Source organism: Sorex fumeus, unplaced genomic scaffold, assembly GCF_029834395.1.
Source record: "Sorex fumeus unplaced genomic scaffold, SorFum_2.1 ptg000037l, whole genome shotgun sequence".
In the NCBI taxonomy this organism is placed as follows: domain Eukaryota; kingdom Metazoa; phylum Chordata; class Mammalia; order Eulipotyphla; family Soricidae; genus Sorex; species Sorex fumeus.
Genome location: NW_026606094.1, coordinates 78,486,811 through 78,506,480, shown reverse-complemented (window position 1 = coordinate 78,506,480; position 19,670 = coordinate 78,486,811). Strand labels below are relative to the sequence as shown.

Sequence of the window (19,670 nt, the reverse complement as noted above, 5' to 3'; positions counted from 1 at the left end):
GTTCTCAGGTCAGCCCCTGCCATAACTGGATGTCATCCAACAAGACACTTCGTACTCTCACTTCAGAGGTAGGAGAGCTGCAGTGTCTTTGGTACCATCCTTGGTCCTTCTTCCTCTGTGTTTGATGCTCTGGGGGTAGGATTCCAACAAGATGACAGTCCCCAAATGGTGAATAATGCACTAACTACAGGGTGCTTGAGGACTGAAGAGAAAACAGGTTCTCCTGCCACACTCTGGGTCTGTCATTCTTACTGTGTCTTTTAATCACTGTGTGCATATATCAGTCCCATATCTGCATACCAGCACATTCACACCAGAAACACGTATACAGACACACACATACAAACACACAGGCACACTGTGCAAAGCTGATCCTAGGTACTTGGCAGAGACAGAGAAAAATGTGCAAGTCTTTATATATAAGTAGAGCACATCCAAGGTAAATAAGAATCAACATGATATAGAATTTACTTAAAGGTTCAAATACTTCTTTCGTAGAAAGTTAAAAAAATCTCTAAGAGATTTATTGACTATTTTTACCAAAGAAATACATGTTGATCCTTTAAAAGCTTAGAAAACTCATAAAAGTACAAAGGAAAATAAATTAAACTCAAAATCAGCCAAAAGTCTACTTTAAAAAAAAAAAGCAGATAGTACTATTTGTTTTTGTAGTATTGCTTTCAGAGAAAAAATTTGGGGAGTCTTACTTATATAGTAATAGAATTCACACATTATTTTATGTCTTCCGATATCGAGCATTGTGTCTCCACATACGTTTCTTCTAATAATTTTGCAATCATTTATTTTATCCACTGGTGGTGGACATGTAGATTGCTTCCAGTTTTTTACTGTGCTAAACAACATTTCAATAAAAATTTTTGTGCGTGGAAGTGTCTTAGTGTTCCAACTCTATTTCCTTAAGATAAGTTCTTAGAAAAATATTGAGTGAAATGATATGCCTATGTTTAAGAGTTGATCCATATTACCAAAATGTTTGTTGGAAAAGTTAAAGCAACTGATATTCCTGGCCTCCTATCCCATGACAATATGCGTATTATCATGTTTGTTTATCTTTGTCAATCCCAGGGGGAAGAAAATGGTATCTTATTACATCAATTTGCACTTACTTGGACCCTAATGAATCTTAAAGATTTTCATATGTTCACTGGCTATTTGTGCATGAATAGAATATAGCGTGCAGATCTGCTCTCTGCTGATGGCTTGGCATGAGGTGACAACTATTGATTTCTTTGTTCTGCCTGAATGGTCTGTTTCTCTTTTATTCAGAGAGCACAACAACTCTCCAATACGCTGAAAAAAATTTCAACCACAGAGAAATTTACAAATTTCGATCTTTCCTACGTGGATTTTGATTTCCAAGAGAGTAAGTTTTGCTTGGTTTGGGTGTTGACTTGACACAAAACTATTTAGAACCTGCCAAGGCAAGTGGTTGATGGGAGAGGCTCTGTCCTATTCAGATTACTCTGAATATTGGAGGGAAAAATTATAAAAGAATCTTTCTGGTAAGGTCAAAGCCCAGCACCACCTCCATATTTTATCTTCATTTCAAAAGCCTTGAAACAGGAGACCAGTTGCCAGAGCTTTAGGGAGGGAGAAAGTCTATAAGTCAAGGGAATTACCTAACATTGTTGCCCCCCTCACCAAGGGGTTAAAGAGGAGTAAAACAATAGGGAAGGAAGGAAGGTAAGGCAATGCCTCCCAAGGTGGGCAATGAATTTCCTAAAGACCCAGAAATAATGAAGACTTGCAGGTTTCACACTCAGTGAAATCAACAAGTCTCCAAGGATAGACTTCCAACTTGCCTTTAAACAACAGACCACACTCATCCTAGATGCGGAAGGGACTGTTTCTTTTAAGAATTAGACCAAGTGCTGGGACCACTGCTGAGTGACCACACAGAAAAAGAATGACTGGAGCAACTGATTTATCCTTTACATCTTGACTCTGGAACATTATTATTTGTAGACCTCAGGCTTCCAATTTCACTTCCATTGCTGAGCAATTGTGCAAGAGGAAAGCAAAACCTCCTGGTGAATGACTGCCAGCTGAGATGATGCTAATAAAAAAGCTTCACATTGTAAGCAAAAGATGGAAGATTTCTCATCCTGAGTTCATCATCTCTGTCTTCCTACCGCCGACCACCTTCCTCCCCAGCCAGAGTATCTGAGAGGTAGCAGATGGCTATCATAAATTATCAAATATTACATTAGCTGACACATTTTGCATTGCAGAGTCTAGTACTTCAATTCTGAACATCTTTTCAACAAGACTGATCTCCCTTAACTAGATTGCCTGCCTAGGTAAAATACATTTCTCTTGTGGGGAGAGACATTTTGATAAATAACTTCTCATTGAAATGCAGAGATAAAGACTCATTAATGAATTTCTGGTGTAAACAAATGCACTACCAAGTGATCTTTGTTCATCATCAACCTTGAATATAGACAAAGTTATTAAAATACAATAATGTCTAACACTCACACGGGACTTTTTCATTTTCTAAAATAATCTCCAGCTCTGTCATTGATTATTATCTTTGGGAGTGCAGGCAATTCCCCAGCCATTTCTAAACTCTCCTTGACAGATAGGGAAATGAGGACACAAACTCTCTGTAACACATCTTCTGTGAAATAATGTGTGAGCCTACTAAATGGCATGCCTGGCATATAGCTGGTACCTTGCAAAGGGTGCCCCCACCTTACACACTAACTTCTCAACACACGGTTCAGAATGAGCAGCAACATAACCGACTGAAGGCTACGTAGAAATGCAGACTCCAGACCCTGCTCTCAGTCAAGACCCACCTAATCGGAGTGTGCAAGACAATCTGCAAGTGATTCCTATGCATGTTAAATGGCAATGAAGGGTGCTCTATACTGGCCCAGGTTAAGCAACTCATCCTAATTTTTACTGAGTCCTTTGATGAGCTGTGTCAGTGCTATGGATTCTGTTTTCAACAAAACAGGACAATGCTTACCTTTATGAAAACCCTACAAAGGAGAGCTTTAGCCTTCATCCAATACAGGCCAGCATCCCACAAGCTTGGAAGTCGAGTCATCAACCTATTCTTGCTTTTGCAGCAACAATAAATACAGTGAAGACCAAAAAAGGCTGAAAGTTCAGTTATACTAAAGCAAATATTCAATACCAAGGTCCAGAGAGAGTACAGCAGGTACCGTGCCTACTTCACGTGCGGCCAACCAGGTTCAATCCCCAGCATCCCATATGGTCCCCCGTGCCCACCAGGAGTGACCCCTGAGTGCCACAGGGTATGGCCCCAAAATAAAACAAAACATTCAACATCAACATGGCAGTCAGTCTCCTTACTGAAAAACACCTTAGGTATTCCTCCTTGCTTGGACACTTGTTTGTTGTCTGAGACATTTCTTGACATCTTGTTTTTTCCTGTGTGGCTACAAGGCCAGCTTCTCCTTCTCCATATGAACTGAAAGACTCCACTCCAAGGACTCATGGCCAGCGAGGAAGGGAGAGCAGAGGCAAAGGCCACAGTGGCCTGGGATCTACAGCCTGCACCAACAGCTGACACAGCCTAGCGAGCTTAGCAGGAGGAGTGCACACAGGCACCTGGGTCCAGTTTTCAGAATTGTGCAAGGCCTGAACGTATACTCAAAGGTAATCTCCTGTCAAGGGAATTTTTGCCTTAAAAATCTTAGCATGTTTCAGAGTAGGCAGAGGGACTGGCCATACCCCAGTCCCTCTTCTGAAGGATGACCACCATAAATCCAGCTGAACCCATACCTTTAACCCTTCCCCGCAGTCAGTCCCAGAGAATGAGTCAGATGCAGTGGCTTTTTCGGGAAACAAAGTAGGTTCAGCACCTGCTGATGAAGACCAGTCTTGCCTTTTCTTAAGCACAGCTTTCTCTTCCTCATCCTTTCCATCACATACATTGTTCATTTTGAATTTGAACGTAGAACAAGGGATAAACTGCGAGCACTGCTTTGGGAATCAGGGGGCATACAGTTGGTAAGCAGTAGCCTTCGGACTGTGGGAATGTTCTGCTCTTGGCTGGTTGCCCTGCCAACCTCTCTGTATTGTGACCCCCAAAGACTGTCCAAGCCAGATTCTCCCTCGCAGGATGTTTCCTACTAAAGTCTGAACTCTCCCTAGCAGAGTGTAAATCTGCTTAAACTTTCCCTGCTTGGATGCATGTTTATAGTTCTTGTGGCCTGGCCCTAAGCTTATTTTACCCCAAATACTGCTCCATTCTTAGGGCCTGCATTTATGAGGTCAGTTCCCACACCTCTGCACAGGTAATCTCCTGTGCGTGGAGAAGCTCATTTTCCAAAAAAATCCAGGCTACCTCATGTAAAGAATTATGCACCAGGGGAAGAACTCAGAATTCACAAGCTGAAAGCACTGAATCCTTCTCCTACTCCAGACACAGCTAACAGCTGGCAAATGGACCACTAGCTTTGACTTCCTTCGGTTTTCCTTTGGTTATGGCAGCATTGCTGAGGACAGTGACAACATGTGGACTGTAGCAAGGACTCACCGCTTGTTGACACATTTCTACCTCCAGCTCCATTGATGGAGAAAGCACCTGGACATTCTTCAGGGGCTTGTTGGAGATAGAGAACAAATATCTGTATCCTTTTACCATCCAGCCCACGTCCATCACCACTCATGCGCATGAGTCTCTGTGCAGAAGCTATGATAGAAATCATGTGTGCAAGCCTTTATCACCATGGGCTCCTTTACTCCAGGTGTGGGACATGGGGGGGTGGGGGGTGGGGCATCTGGAGATGGGCCAGGGATGCAGCTCCAGGCTACAATATGTAATTGATAGTATAATAGTATAATAAGATAATACACAAAATCCTTTTTAAAGAGACACTTATTAAATCTGCAGTTTTAATAACAACAAAAGTATCTCTTTTCATTCCATACTATATTTGAGCTGACTGTGGCATCACAAATATCCTTCTTTTTTCCCCATGAAGTTTACCCTGTCTGTCTCTCTGTGATGGTGAGAATAAGATCCAGTACCTTCCTGGGCCAACAGTCTCCGTCCAGTCCTGTAAGGATTGCTCAGTTCCAAAGACTGTTTTTTTTTTTGTCTTGCTGACTCATCCTCCAGTTGGTTATAAGCTAAACAGAAGCAGCAAGTTTCTTCCCTTCAGGAAACACCACCTGGAGCAGGTGATGGTCCTTTTCTTCATCTGTACCCCATATCCCAAGCTGGGAAAGGGAATGGCACCTTTCTTCCTTCCTATGGAAGGAAATTTTATTGATAAATCTTCCACCCTAACAGTTTAAATGTGTCACTGGCTACTGGCTGTCATTAACTTCTAAGACAACAAAATTTGAGTATGCCCTTTTTTAAAAAATTGTTATTATTATTGATTTGCTGGGGGGGTTGTTTTGCTGTTTGGGGAGCACATCTGGTGGTAGTCAGAACTTACTTCTGGCTCTGTGCTCAGGGATCACTCTTGCAAGGCACTTGGGGAATCATGTGATGCTGCAAGATTGGCCACGTGCAAGGTGTAAGTTTTCAAGGTGTAAGGTTTTCAGCAGAAGAAAAGAGGGGTGAGATGGACGCGTGCAGGACACGCAGGACTCGAGCATTCGGTCTCCCCAGGCTGGACAATGGGCAAAGGACGGGCGACAGACCAAGAAACAGGAACTGGGCCCCAGGCTGGTCAGCAGTCAGTTTATTTCTCTCTCCTCCCCGACATCGTCCGGTCTCTCTCTTCATAGCAGTCATAGTTGTTTGGCCATAGTCCCAGTCATCAGAGTTGCATCATCCTAGTCTCCTGGTAGACCTCAAAGTCCTATTGTTCATTATCTCTTCTTCCTCCTCTTGGCGTAGTCTCAAGTCCTCTACTTCCAGTCATCCTCGTTATCTGGTTCTCCTTCTACTCCCAGTCTCCAAAGTCTCAGTTGTCTTCTTAAACATCTCGTCACTGACCTCATCCTCAATGTCTAGTCCTCAGCATCTAGTCTTCAGCATCTAGTTTTCAGCATCTTCAATATCTAGTCCCCCAATGTCTAGTTCTCAGTGTCTAGTTCTTGAGTCTCATTCTTCATCTCCTTTCCCAACATCTAGTCTTCAGTGTCTTCATCTCCTTCCCAGAGTCTCTTAGTCTAGTCCACCATCTCCTTCCCAGAGTCTAGCTCCAGATTCTAGTTTTCTGCATCTTCAACAACTCTCCTACTCCTTACAGCATAGTTATATAGTAATCATGAGGGTTGGGGATACAAAGGTGGAGTTGAACATTGTGATAACAACAAAGAGAAGTAAAGCCTCTCCTTCAGGAGATTAACTCAAAGATAAAATCTCATCTGAGGCTTCAGCATTCCAGTTTACTAGGACATCCACACAAGGGAAGGAATCCATCCAGGGTGAATTGCCTTCTCCTTTCCTCAGCTGGTAATCCTTTTAAACAGTCATAGTAAATTTACTTCTAATAATATTTCCAACAATGTCATTTTGTATGAACACAGAAAAAGATATACTAAGCTTAAAGTTTGTGCACTGTTGTGGGAGTGGCTCAATAAACCTTAAGCTCCCTGCTGGTACAGCAGGAACAACCCAGTGTTGCCCAACAGAACAAGGTTTTTGCCCCCGTTCTATAGCCTTGTAAGCCTGGACTTTAGTTCTCCCCATGTACATGTGTGACAATAACCAGTGATGCATGGTGCTGACCAGCATGCAGATTTCTCTCTTCATATATCTGCTCCAGCTGATGTGGGCCAATAAGCTGCCAGGTGTGTATAGAACTTCTCCCATGGTTCCCATTGCTTGACTGAAGAACTGGTAATGTGCAGAGTTCCTTTGACTTTATAAAACAAATCTCAAGAGATCATTTATGATCATTTGTGAAATTTAATTCAGGACTTCATAAAAATATATAGGAGTTCAATTTCTGGAACCAGAAAGAACAGTGGGTAAGAAACTTGCCTTGCATGGCCATAGTCCCAGTCATCAGAGTTGCATCATCATCAGGAGAGATGCCCGAGCACAAAGTCAGTCAGAAGTAAGCCCTGAGTGTCACCCAATGTCCCTTCCCAACACCTGATGGGCCTTCCCAAATGCATTTGCCTGCTTTGAACTGCAGTCTCTGGTACAAAGGAACAACTTAAGCTGACTTTCTGTGCTCCCCACTGCTTGAATCTCCTGCTCCAAGAAATCAGAGAAGAATCAGGCAGAGCCCACTGTCTGGTAGCAGCTTTATTCTAAGAAAATCAACTTTCACCCTGAGAGCAAAACTCCAAAGAAGATCACTCTGCCCGGAATGAGTCACAGTTCAGATAAAATCTTCAACTCTGCCTGTGGGCTTCTGATTCACCATTCAGTGGTGCTTTCTCTGATGCCTGTAGGCGTGTGGGCACTAGCATCTTTGGACACACAATGGTCATGTGAGAAAATGATATTTTCCATGGTGAATAGACCAGTGTCTTGGTAAGCTGTGGTACTTCTTTTAATATATTCTGGGTTATTTTGTATGACAAGTTAGTTCTTTCAAAGGCTGGTCATCTAATAGTATTCTTAGAATAAAAGGAAGGATGAGTGTTGGGGAGGGTTATGTACTCCATCAGGATGGAATATGCTCTCACTGTCTTTGTTTTGATTCGCTGGAATATGGTGGTATAATGCTGAACTCTCCTATCAGCCCCTACCTTAAGGCATGCCCCTGTACCCTTGTAAAACATAGCAGTATTAAATAACCCTTCTATTTTCTTTCTGCTTTTGTTCCTCAATTTTATTTTCATAATCCCCAGAACTGGTTTAGATTCAAGTGTCATTCAACCTCCTTTACAAACCTGAAGCCTCCAAGTGTTATAAGCAGCTTCTTGGACCCAGCACTGTCTGAGGTCTTGACTGGAATCACTTCTCATTGTCTTTCCATATCCATCTGCGAATTTCTCAGCATCCTCTTGGGATTTTCATTCACTCCTGATTTTCTTGCTTTTAGACACCAGTACAAGCATAATGTGAAATTAAACTAAAGAGAGAGAAGCAAGAGAAAGGACAAGATGCTTTGGGAGCTCAGAGAGAGCAGGAGACTGGAGCGAGGTCACGGCCACACTCTGGAGGGGTGGGGCTGATATTAGCTTACAGATTAAATGGGACTGCCAGATGGAGATGAGGCAAATATATGAAAGATACGGGAGGAAACGATGTCTCAGCCTTTGAAGAAACTCTTCCAGATGCCTGGTGTTCAGTAAGGGGTTGTTGTCGGGTTTTCAGATTGGGGGTGACTCAGCAAATCAAATCAAGGTTAGGAAGTGGAGCTGCAAGACCTCCCTGCTGCCAAAGAGAAAGTGGCCCATCTTGTCCCCGGTTCAGAGGGAAGAAAGTGCCTGGCCTCAGCAGGTGGTGGCAGAGCAGAGAGCCAGGACTGTGGACACGGGCAGCAGCCTGGGACCCACAGGATCTTCGGCTAGGCAGAGCAGCCAGGAACGAATATATAACAGAGTCTGGGTTCAAGGACATGCTACAAAGATACAAAATAGACCAAACAAGCTGTGGATAGAGCCAGGCGAGCTCACCACAATCAACAGACAACACCTTGCATGGGGCACCTGTGGCCACGTTAAGGGATTCAAGACAGTGATTCTGAAAAAAAAAAAAAAGTCCACCTCATTATGGCTTAGGCTTCGGCACAGCTCCAGGTTGCCTCCGGAAGAGCAGATACAGATCACTCTTTCACTTACACTCCTTTTATTTCTCTTGGCATTCCAAGTGGGAGACACAGAGGACAACATCCTCAATTTGACTTTCATGAGAAACGCAAAGGCCACTTTCCAGTCACTGCTTTCTCTAACGGCCTCTAATAAAACTGAGGAGCAAAATATCATGACTATCAAAAACCGTGGCTGTTCTGCCACAGAAGGTGCTAATGGGTGTGTGTGATCTGATGTGTGGAACCCAAACTCAACAGCAGGGGCTCATCCTGAGCTGGGGAAAGAAGTGCTTCCTGAGTGTGGGAGAGAGCAGAGAGCGTGGTGATACGAGGGTAATTGCAAGAGTGGAGTTGCTTGCGTTCTGGGAAAGCCTAGGGTCTTGAGTCCAGTCAGAGTTCCCAGTAGAATCCTCAGTCTGAGCCCAGAGGGAGAGAAACAGAGATGGGATGGCACCAGATACTGCTGAGTGAGAGAGGAAAGACGGACACAAAGGCTGTGCCTGTTCCTTTGGCTGGACTCGGGAGCAGAGGGACATGAGCTACACTGGGAGTGGCCTTTTCCAGTCTTCCTGTCCACGCTTTTACAGAATGATGGTTTCCTTTGAGGAGTTCTTACTGTCTGCATCTTATGGCTGTGCAGCTAATTCAACAGTTGCTTCGGAGCAGTGCACATTCTTGGTCCCTGAACCCCATTGAAGGACAGGTTTATTGCTTCACATCTCTTTGGGGCTTTTTTCTCTCCAGCCACACTCCCTCTAAATGGGATGTTGAGATAATTTCATGTAATTATATTTCTGACCAACTGTGTGATACTTTAAGGTGATTGCCTGTCATGGGCAGGAAGTGTGCCTGCAAACGCAGTTTATGGGAAGTGACGGCGACCAAGTGCTTCCCTTTCCTCTGCCAGCTTCTGAACAGTGAGATGACTTTCAGTCAGTGACAACTCCAGAGCTCGCCTTCGCCCACTGCCCTCTGCACTGCACAAACCACTTTCCTCCAACATACTCACATATTTTCTTAAGTTTGAAAACAACCCCTCATTTTTATGGGAAGACCCCTTGAATTTGGCAATGACCTCACCCCCCACCCCTGGAGCTCATAGCTGACAGCTCAGAAGCAGCACTGCTGGGTAGGGGTAAGGCGGCAAGGGTTGGACAGCCCTGACATCTCACGATGGGCTTGGATTGATGCCAATGGAAGCCGGTCTGTGACCCCTGGTTGTGTGTCTTGCAGTCTCTGAGGAGTGGCAGAAAAGAGGTGGGCAGCCCTGGCAACTCATTGAGCCCGTGGACGGATTCCATCCCAATGAGGTAAGCCCAGTCGGCCGTGCTTCCTGCAGTCTTCCTGCTCCTCCTGAGAGGTAACTGTGTGCCTACATATTCCCTTTCATCCTATCTTATTCCAAGAGGGATTTCAGATGCTGTACACACTTGTGTACAATCCAATGTGGGATTGCAAATACTAAGGTGGAAACAAACTAAGGATGAAAATTAATCTGCTAGAGGTGGGGGTCACAGAGCTGAGGAGCTGCGTGGCCGAGTGACCTCGGATCCATTTTCTGGAAGCTAAAAGCAAATGATACCCAAAATTGCTCTTGAGCACCACTAGGTGTGACCCAAACAAAACACAAAGCAAAGGACAGGCACAAGCGCTCTCTGGAGGAAGGACCCTGGAGGAGTGAGTACCCTGAGATGGGAACCGCCCCCAAAGAACAGGTGGAAAGCAGACCCTCGCGAACAGTCGCTGCAGTGAAGAGAGAAGGGCCCCAAGTGGAAATAGTCAATAGGGTGCAGATATAATGGAAAGTGTGACTTAGGAAAGTGCTCTCCCAAGGACGTAGGGTGTGGGGCCAGAGGATGTGGCAGCAGTTCCAGCTGTTCAAACATCTGCTCTTTCAGTTGTAGCTTAATTTCTTCTGGTTTCGGGGGCCATGCCTGGCAGTGCTCAGGGATCCTTCCCGGTGGCGTTCAGGGCAACAGTGTGGCACCAGGGCTTGACCCCACATTACCTCCTCACAGGGCAAGGTTCTGTCTGTTGCAGTATCTCTCTGGCCCCACATCTGCTTTCTCTAAATTTCTGCGAAGTTAAGCTTAAAGAGTCACTCGGAACACCCCAGGGCCTAAAATCTGACAATAGTGAATAGAAAATGCCGAAGGAGCCACAGGCGTACACCAAGCTCAGTTTCCACAGCTAAACCCCCTTGGCAGCAGCACCTTGGAAGCTGTGCCTACACCCCACTCTGCGGAATGACCCGTCTCCTCAAGGCTACACTGGCATGTCAGGTGAAGCCCCAAACCATGTACATTGCTAGATGCAGACATGGCTTATAGAGTGATTTTAGATGAGGAACTGGCATCTGGGACTTCATTTCCCTCAATGTGCAGCCCCAATGCTGGACATCAGAGACCCTCCAGGAAGGAAGCTCAAGAAGGAGACTGTCAGGAGGCACGCCTGGCTTTTGCAGCCTGAGGCCCTCAGCAGCAGTCACTGCATGGTTCTGACCAAGCGTCAGCACATGCAGTTCCATCTGCTTTGACCCCAGTCAGGCACATGCAGTTCCATTTGCTTTGACCCCAAAAGGCAGCAGCAGTTGTGCTGATGAGTCAGCACTGAGATGCTGGAGATAGAAATTCATTTTTTCGGTAAATGTGAATATGTAAAATTTTTAAAAAGTAATCGCATTTTTTGGGGGTTTTGTTTTTGGACCACAGCTGGTTGTACTCAGGCAGGGCTTACTCCCAGCTCTGTGCTCTGGGGTCAGTTCTAGCAGTCTCAGGGGGCTCTGCAGGGTGTGGGATTTGAGCTCAGGTTGGTGACATGCAAGGCAAGCACCCTACCACTATACCATCTTTCTGGCCTGGGAAATATGCCTACGTCACTGTCACATTATCACTTTATATATTTAAAATTGAAAGCAGAACCAGAGAGGTTAGCAGAATGAGCACATGCTTTCCATGCAGGAGGCCCAGGTTCAGTCCCCAGAGCTGCAGGGTCCCCTGAGCACTGCCAAAAGCAACCCCCATATACAGAGCCGGATTAACCCCCAAGTACTACGGGGTGTGGCCTAAAAAGAAATCACAATTTAAAAAAGAGCATAAATAGGGGTGAGGGTGGGGAGAGGGATGCTGGGATCATTGGTGGTGGAGAATGGGCACTGGTGGAGGGATGGGTAAACAATCACTGTATGACTGTAGAGCAAACACAAACGTTCATAAGTTTGAAACTACCTCACGGGGATTCACTAATCACAATCACGATCACCCTGTTGTTCGTCAATTTCCTCAAGCAGGCACCAGTAACGTCTCCTTCTTCCTAGCCCTGAGATTTTAAAAGAGTCATTTCAGTGCTCTTTCAGGATTAGGAGAATGAGACCCATCACTGTTACTGGTATTTGACATGTTGAGTACAACACGGGAAATTTGCCAGACTCTGCCATGTGGGCAGGATACTTCTGGTAGCCTGCCAGGTTATTAGATTCACTGATAAAAAAATAAAAAAATAATTAATTAATTAATTTTAAAAGAACATAAATAAATAACAATTTTAAAAGAGCAGAAATAAATAACATTGGAATGGAAAGTAACCAGGTCCTTTCAGCTGTCGCTGGGCAGTCTGGCCAGAGGTGCCCCAGGCCTGCCCTGTGCTCAGGCTTTCCTTGATGAAGTTTTTTTTTCTTTTGTACGGAAGCAAAGTATTTTTATTGAAAGAATTTTACAGAGAGGACAGAGGAGGAAGGAGAGAGGATAAAAATATCTGTTTAAGAGAGAACAGGGGTTGGGATCAGAGCAATAGTACAGTGGGTACAGTGAACAGGTCATTGCCTTGCACACAGTCAACCCAGGTTTGATCCCAGCATTCCATATGGTCCCCCAAGTCTGCCAGGAGTGATTCCTGAGTGCAGAGCCAGGAGCAACCCCTAAGAATCACCAGGCGTAGCCAAAAAAAAAAGATAGAGAGAGAAAGGGAGAGAGGGTGAGAGGAGAGAGAGAGAGAGAGAGAGAGAGAGAGAGAGAGAGAGAGAGAACAGGCTTCTCCAGAGTGGAATAAAGCCGAGAATAGCTTGTAGGAGAAGAAGAGATGCAATTTGTCCAAACTGTGTTGGCCTGTAGTTCTCCACATTCAAAAGAGTTCATCTGGATATTGTCACAGGAAATACCTTGGACTCTTGATGGCCCTTGACTCTTTAGAGTCTTCTCTTTTCAAAAAGGGTGCACCCTTCTCTGAGTAGTGCCTCAGTTTATCCATTTGGGTGGGATTTTTAGGCAGGACCTCAACATCAACATTATGAAACTCAACTGCCTTGGCAAGGTGAATAAAAGCAAGAACAAACATGTGGAACTCCATAAACTTAGATGATGTGGGGGGGCTGGGCGTTGTACAGTAGCTTTACAAGTAGAAGTTGATCAATCCGTCCCTGACACCACCAGTTGTGCCAAGCACAATCCGAGCATCTCTGCTATCTGTGGTCCCAGCAACACAAGCACTGTCTGGCCCTATGGCAGCCAGATGTGTGTGAACTCAGATAAAGGGGTGAGGCCCTCAGCAAGCAGAACCAAGAGACATGGAAGCAACACATCAGGGAGCGTAGCCCAGACCTCGTGTGTGTAAGTGCCAGAGCAACCTCTGCTGAGTACTGGGACCAGAGTTACTCTGAGCACGACTAGGGAGTGTGGCTTCAACTGAGCACAGGGCATGTGCTGTGGCTGGAAGAGTGACCCCAGCAAACCCCACAACCAGGTGTGTGTCAGGATAACAATGAAGGAGGGAAGGGGAAAATAGATAAGAATGGAATTAACTCTAGATGTATAAAAAGGGAAAACAGGGACTAGAGTGATAGCATAGCGGGTAGGGTATTTGCCTTGCACGCGGCCAATCTGGGTTCGATTCCCAGCATCCCATATGGCCCCCCGAGCACTGCCAGGAGTAATTCTTGAATGAAGAGCCAGGAGTAAGCCTTGTGCATTGCTGGGTGTGACCCAAAAAGCAAAAAAAGTAAAAGGGAAAACAAATTAAAAAGCTTTTATAGGGTCAAGGAGGAGGTGCAGGGCTCAAGCACTTGCCTTACATGTATGAGACCTGGATTAAGTCCCCAACAGGGCAAAATAAATAAATAAAAGTCTTCATACTATGACAGAAACTGCAAGAAATGCAAAAACTCAACCTAGAAAATAAGAGAATATACTTTCATATTATACATCTGAAAGGGGTCAATATCAAAAGTTAAATAAAAACAACCAAAAATCAAGCAATCCAGGGCAAAAAAAAAAAATGGCCAAGGGCCAGAGAAACAGTACAGAGGAAAGACATTTGCTTTGCACACAGGCATCCCCAGTCCAATTGCCAGCCCCAGAGATGGTTCCCAAGCACCACCAAGATGATCCCTGAGCACAGAGCTGAGACTAAGCCCTGAGAACTACCAGGCGTGGCCCCAAAACAAGACCAAAAAAAAAAAAAAAGAACCATACAAGGGAAAGACCTAAACAGACCTTCTCTGAAGAAGACATTTACACATAGAATGCAAATACGAGTGCAATATCTGTCTATTGCCCCCTTCAAGTTTCCCTCCAGGAATGACACACTTGGTTAGAGAAGATGATTTTAACAGCCAACGTGCAGAATCAACCCAGAATCTTATCAATAGATGACTGAGTACAGTGTTTCTATCAGTGGAATTCTATTCTGCCCTTAAAAAAGGATTAATTTGTGCCCTTTGTAACAACATGGATGAGACTTGAGGAGTTCTGATAAAAGTATGGAAGTAAAGGGCTGAATTTAACACCAGACACTTTCATTGATGTGAAATGTAAATAACCAAAGCAAATAAACTGGGGGAAAAATAACTCAGACTCAGTGAACACTACAGTGGAAAGTGAGAGAGCAGAGGGAGAGCGTGGGGGGTGGGGGTGGGACAGCACTGGAGCTTGGGGGTAGCTGCAATGAGCCGACGCACACAGCGAGGTAAAAGGCTAGGCTCCTGAGATTATCCTACACATGAGGATAAGTCTATAAAATAAACATAAGCAGGGCAGTCTGAAGGCATCTTTCCCACAGGACAAAGAAACTGACTTTTTAACTTTGAATTGATAACATGCCAGAGTTAAACTTAGTAAAACTTCAACTTAAAAAGTACCATGCTGTAAAAAACTAAGCACGCTGAAGGTTGTGTGTTCTCAGGCTCTACGGATGACTCTATCTCACCACCCACATTCGGTGCCCTGGAGCCCCTGCGTGTGGCCTAGATTGAGATGGCTCTTGGCCAAGGGCAGACGAAGAAAGAGATGAGAGCCAGGATGGTTGGTCTTAGTTGCCTTTTATTCCAATCCTCTTTTCATTCACTCCTGTGTCTCTCTCCGCCTCTCTCTCCAACTCTCCTCTCCAGCTCTCTGGGTTGACAGGCTACCCAGTCAGGTAGCCAAATCAACATAAGAAAGCCTTTCCTGAGGGCCCACCTAAAAGGTATTCTAAAGCCCTTCCTGACTACCAAAGGGCAAAATACCTCCTAAGGTGTTATTCTCTTTTTCTCAGTCCAATAAACTATCAACTATCAACTATTCCTGAGGCTATGCAGGAAGGACAGAACAGTGTTATCCTACACCACGCCATGAAGGGTTTTAGTGGCACCCATATAAGCTTGATATGAATAGCATTGTATGTTTCAGGGGCCAGGAGAAATATCTCAACAGGCTGGGGTCAGGCTTTGCATACTGGAGGCCTGGGCCTGATTCTCAGCACCACACGCTCCACAGAGCACCACCAGGAACAGAACCTGGCACAGAACCAGGACCTCTGGGTATGGCTCTTACCCACAACAATGAGCTATGGATGAAACCCAGCAGGAGGGCACTTGGCTGTGCAAGGCCCTGGGTCCCATTCCCAGCACCACCACCACTAGGTATAGCCACAGGTATAGAGTATATAGTATACTCTCTCTCTCTCTCTCTCTCTCTCTCGCTCTCTCTCTCTATATATATACATATATATGTATATATATAATACCATCGATGGTATACATATTTTTAGGGTATATATATATACCATCAATGGTATGTAGATAATAGAGGAACAAATAAAGCTCTGGAGGTAGACGTGTAATTCTAGATGATACAGACCTAGCTAGACAATTAGAGAGTGATATAGTGTAATCAGGTAGCTGCTGTGTAAGGATTATCTTCACAATTGTTTTCCTAAGTGGCTCTATTTGTAATAAAATATCTACAATTAGTGTCTGAAGTAGGGCGTGTAGATGATGTCCAGCAAACACTGCTGGGTTCCTGAACTGTCCAGTGTGTCTCATGAACTTGTGGGAGGACATGGCAGAAGTGTATTTCTCAGGGTGGGGAACTTCCCTGTAGAGGAACTCACCTAGGGTTAAATATGGTAACAATTGTAGTTCCATTTAAAAATCACCACCAGAAAAAGAAAAATTCTGAAAGCCAGACAGAAGCAGATGACCTTCCCCATGGGACACTGACTCTACCTGGGGTTGGCCCCGGGGCCTCTCAAGCAGCACCAGGCAGACAGGCGGGGGCGCCATTCTTACCAAGCACTTGGATGGCAGGAGGGTGCTCAGCAAAGCACTGTGCCCAGCAGGGGAGGGCTCTGCCCACAGGCGCTGGCAATGGTGTCTGGATGAGCACAGCACCACATGGAAGCTGTGAATACTGCAGTGAGGACATGCAGGAACTGGCGAGCAGCCAAGCCAAGCATAGAGGCAGCTGCAGGGAAGATCTGACCAGGGAGATGAGTACTCCCATTCACAGCAGAGCCAGGCCAGAGTGCAGTCGGGGGAGTAAATTAGTGATATGATTTGGACCAAACAAGAACTGAGAGTAAGGGACAGGGTGCTGGCTTTATGCAGCACATCGAGGGGAGGTACCAGTGGAGAGCCATGATAAAAGGAGCCCTATGTAGGTGGTTGGTGAATGTTGCTCAAATAATGGTTGTATGGGTCATTTTAGCACAGGCATCTCGAGTTTGTTAAGTAATGGCCCTCTTGCTTTAAACCCAGTGTATTTGCAATGCACACATAAATAATCTCATCTCCATTAGACTGACAGCCAACTAACTGCTTTCATACCCAGAAGCTAGCCCACGTTCAAATCAGGCTCTTTCATTTTCCTTTTCTCTTCTTAATACCACCTCATCACCTCCCATATTAATTTAAATTGGGAGATTGATGACCACAAATGCCTTGATAGCATATAATTAAGAAAATAATTTAGGTATATCAAGTTAAAAAGGAAAAGAAATCAGGAAGGACCACCAGTAACTGTCTGCATCCTTGGCAGGAGCCTATTTTATCAAGATCATCAAAACAGTGGCAAGACCAGAGTTGTCTTTGAAAACACTGATGGTTTTGAGTTAGGGAAATGATCAAACGTGTATCAAAATTCTCTGTCTGATAGTGTGTTTGTGTGTGTGTGTGTGTGTGTTTGAAGAAAGAGCATGGGGAGGCTGTATATGATGGGTGATATATGTGTGGTTGTGATATGTGTAGTTTGTTGTGGAAGGTAAGCAGGCTGTGTGTGTGTATTATGTGTGTAAGTGTGCAGCCTGGAGAAGGTAGGGGAACATGTGTTATGTGTGTGATGTCTTTATACAACACATATACTATGTGTGTGTTGTTTGTGCTTTGTGTTGCGTGCATCGTATATGTGGCCTGTGTATGTACTTATGTGGTGTAAGTGGTGCATGGAGGAGTGTGTAAGTGATGTGCATGGTTGAGTGTGGAGTGAGTGGTGTGGAGGTGTGTGCTATCCACTATATGTATGGTATGTGTCCGCACAGTGTGTAGGTGGAGGTGGAGAGTGTGGAATCTGATCACAATTACTTCATGGATGAATGGAATGAAACTACCCACACTCTTTTTGCAAAGGAGAAATCTGTGCTGAGTGGAAGGGTTCCCAGTGGCACAGGGGCCCTGCACACTGCCTTTACAAAGGTGAGTGTGACTTGGCTTCAGAGACGGCACATGTGCTTCTGAGTTAAATTGGGACAGGTGTTCCCCATGGAGCCATTACTCTTCTCTGACTGGTAGCCAGTCAAAGTCCCTGTGGATGCAAAGCCATTGGTCCCCAGAGTTTCCTATTTTTTGTTGAGGTTTGGGTGGTGGGGGTCGCACCTTGTGATGCTCAGGAGTTTCTCCTAGCTCTGAGCTTAGGAGTCGCTCCGGTGAAGCTCGGGGGACCACATGGGGTGGGTGCCAGGATTGAAGCTGAGTCTGCTGCATGCAAGGCTAGTGCTTTAACCACTGTACTATTGCTCGGGCTCCAATTGTTGAGGGCTTTAATCCAGAGAAAGACACATTCTCGGTCACAAGAAAGTCAGGAGCAGACTCTGTGGACACCGTGAGGAAATGGAGATCTGACTTAGCAAGGTGGGCAGAGGGCAACCTTTGGCTGGGCAGCCAAATCCAAGATTCCTCACCGTGGGCCTCCCCGCTAACATGGTCCACACACAGGTGGGGCCGTTCTTGTTCTCTCCCACGTCTGAGTCCTCCACCTGGGGTGCTGGCTGCCCAGAGCATCCATCTGTTGGACCCCTCCTTGGAAATACAGCTCAGCCTTCACCGTCTTTGAGAGGATCTTGGCCCTTCCTTGCTTGGGTCCTCCTGCAGCCTCCCCCCTGCTTTTCTGAAGTCATTCCCATGTCCACTTTTCTCACTACCACGGGGATTCCTTGAGGGAAGGACTCATTCTGTTCATCTCCTGCAGAATTATCCACAGACAAATGAGTAAATGGATTCTTAAGTGCATTTTTTATCTGTTACTAAATTATAAATTATCACATGCTTAGCAACTTAGAATAATGCACATTTGTTACTCCCCCATTTCTGTTGGGTCATATCTCCACTTAATGTCTCACAAAGCTACATCCATGTGCATCATCCAGGATACATTCCTTGGTTTGTATTTGCTGTGTTGGGGAGGGCTACACCCAGTAGTGCTCAGGGCTTGCACCTGGCTCTGAACTCAGGGGCCACTCCAAGCGGGGCTCAGGGGTGCTTTGAGGTACTGAGGATTGAACTGTGTTGACCACTTGTTGGACCGTCTCTTCAGGACCCCAGGCAATGTTCTCCCCCTACTCAATAGGAAAGAGTGGGTGGATTTCCCCTGACTCCAATTCTTGGCAGAACCCATTTCCTTGTGATTTTAAGGAGAGGATCCAGGTTCTTGCTGGATGTCTGCTAAGGTCTTGTCTCTTCCTTGTCATTGGGGCTTCCCAACAGAGTTTTTTATTTCATTGCCCAGAAAGAAGAGTCATTGACTGAGTCTGTTAGTGTGACAGAGAGATAGGTCATGAAATACACTCCCCAGAGAGACATCCTTTTAGATTTCAGAGAAAAACTGAAATACCCCTCCAGCATCACCAGACTGGAGAAGCCCTTCCAGAGAGTGGAAGGCAGGAGTCAAGGGTGACCATTCCATAGTCTGTCTCCCACATAAAGGATAAGATCAGACTTTCAGGAGAATGTTCTCCTTCATTGCCGCTTCCCACTTACTCCTCTGGGATGTCTCTTGCAGGTGGCTTTGCTGCTGCTGGCAGATCAACTCTGGAAGAAGGTGATGCTCCAGTGGCCCCAGGTCCTGGGAAAGGAGAACCCATTCAACCACCAGATTGAACAGGTGTTTGGAGACCAAGGGGGCCACTGAGCCTCCATATAGCTTAGGGAGGGAGAAACGGGTAAATCTATTGGCTGCTGTTGGCACAGGCTCTCGGAACCTTGTTGAGCAGCATCTCTGCAATGTGCTTTTCCCTCACTAAGAAAAACGCGCAGTGACAGCACAATTCTCTGAGCTTTGGTTCCCTTCAACTTGTTTCTCAGATAATTTTTAATAAAGCTTTGAGGTTGGTGGTCTTTCCTTCGGGGTCAGTTTGGAGAACCCAGGGGCCTCAGCAGAAACAGCAGCCCCACCTGAAACAGAGATTCCTCCTTTCCTGGCTACCCCATTCCTGCTTCCTGGATGACTTTCTCAGACAATCTAGTTTCAGTGAAAA

At 45.4% G+C, this 19,670-nt stretch overlaps 1 protein-coding gene across 2 annotated transcripts in view; it reads left to right on the top strand.

Annotated features, from left to right (window-relative positions):
- The window catches only part of AOAH (acyloxyacyl hydrolase), a 239,194-nt gene extending 219,844 nt beyond the window's left edge, over positions 1 to 19,350 (top strand). For both annotated transcript variants that reach the window (XM_056118527.1, XM_056118526.1), the window contains 4 exons: positions 9 to 68; positions 1,288 to 1,384; positions 9,906 to 9,982; positions 19,196 to 19,350. In XM_056118527.1, the coding sequence (XP_055974502.1) occupies positions 9 to 68; positions 1,288 to 1,384; positions 9,906 to 9,982; positions 19,196 to 19,324 (363 nt within the window). In that variant the 3' untranslated portion in view covers positions 19,325 to 19,350. The remainder of the gene's footprint in view (positions 1 to 8; positions 69 to 1,287; positions 1,385 to 9,905; positions 9,983 to 19,195) is intronic.
- Positions 19,351 to 19,670: the final 320 nt, after the last annotated feature.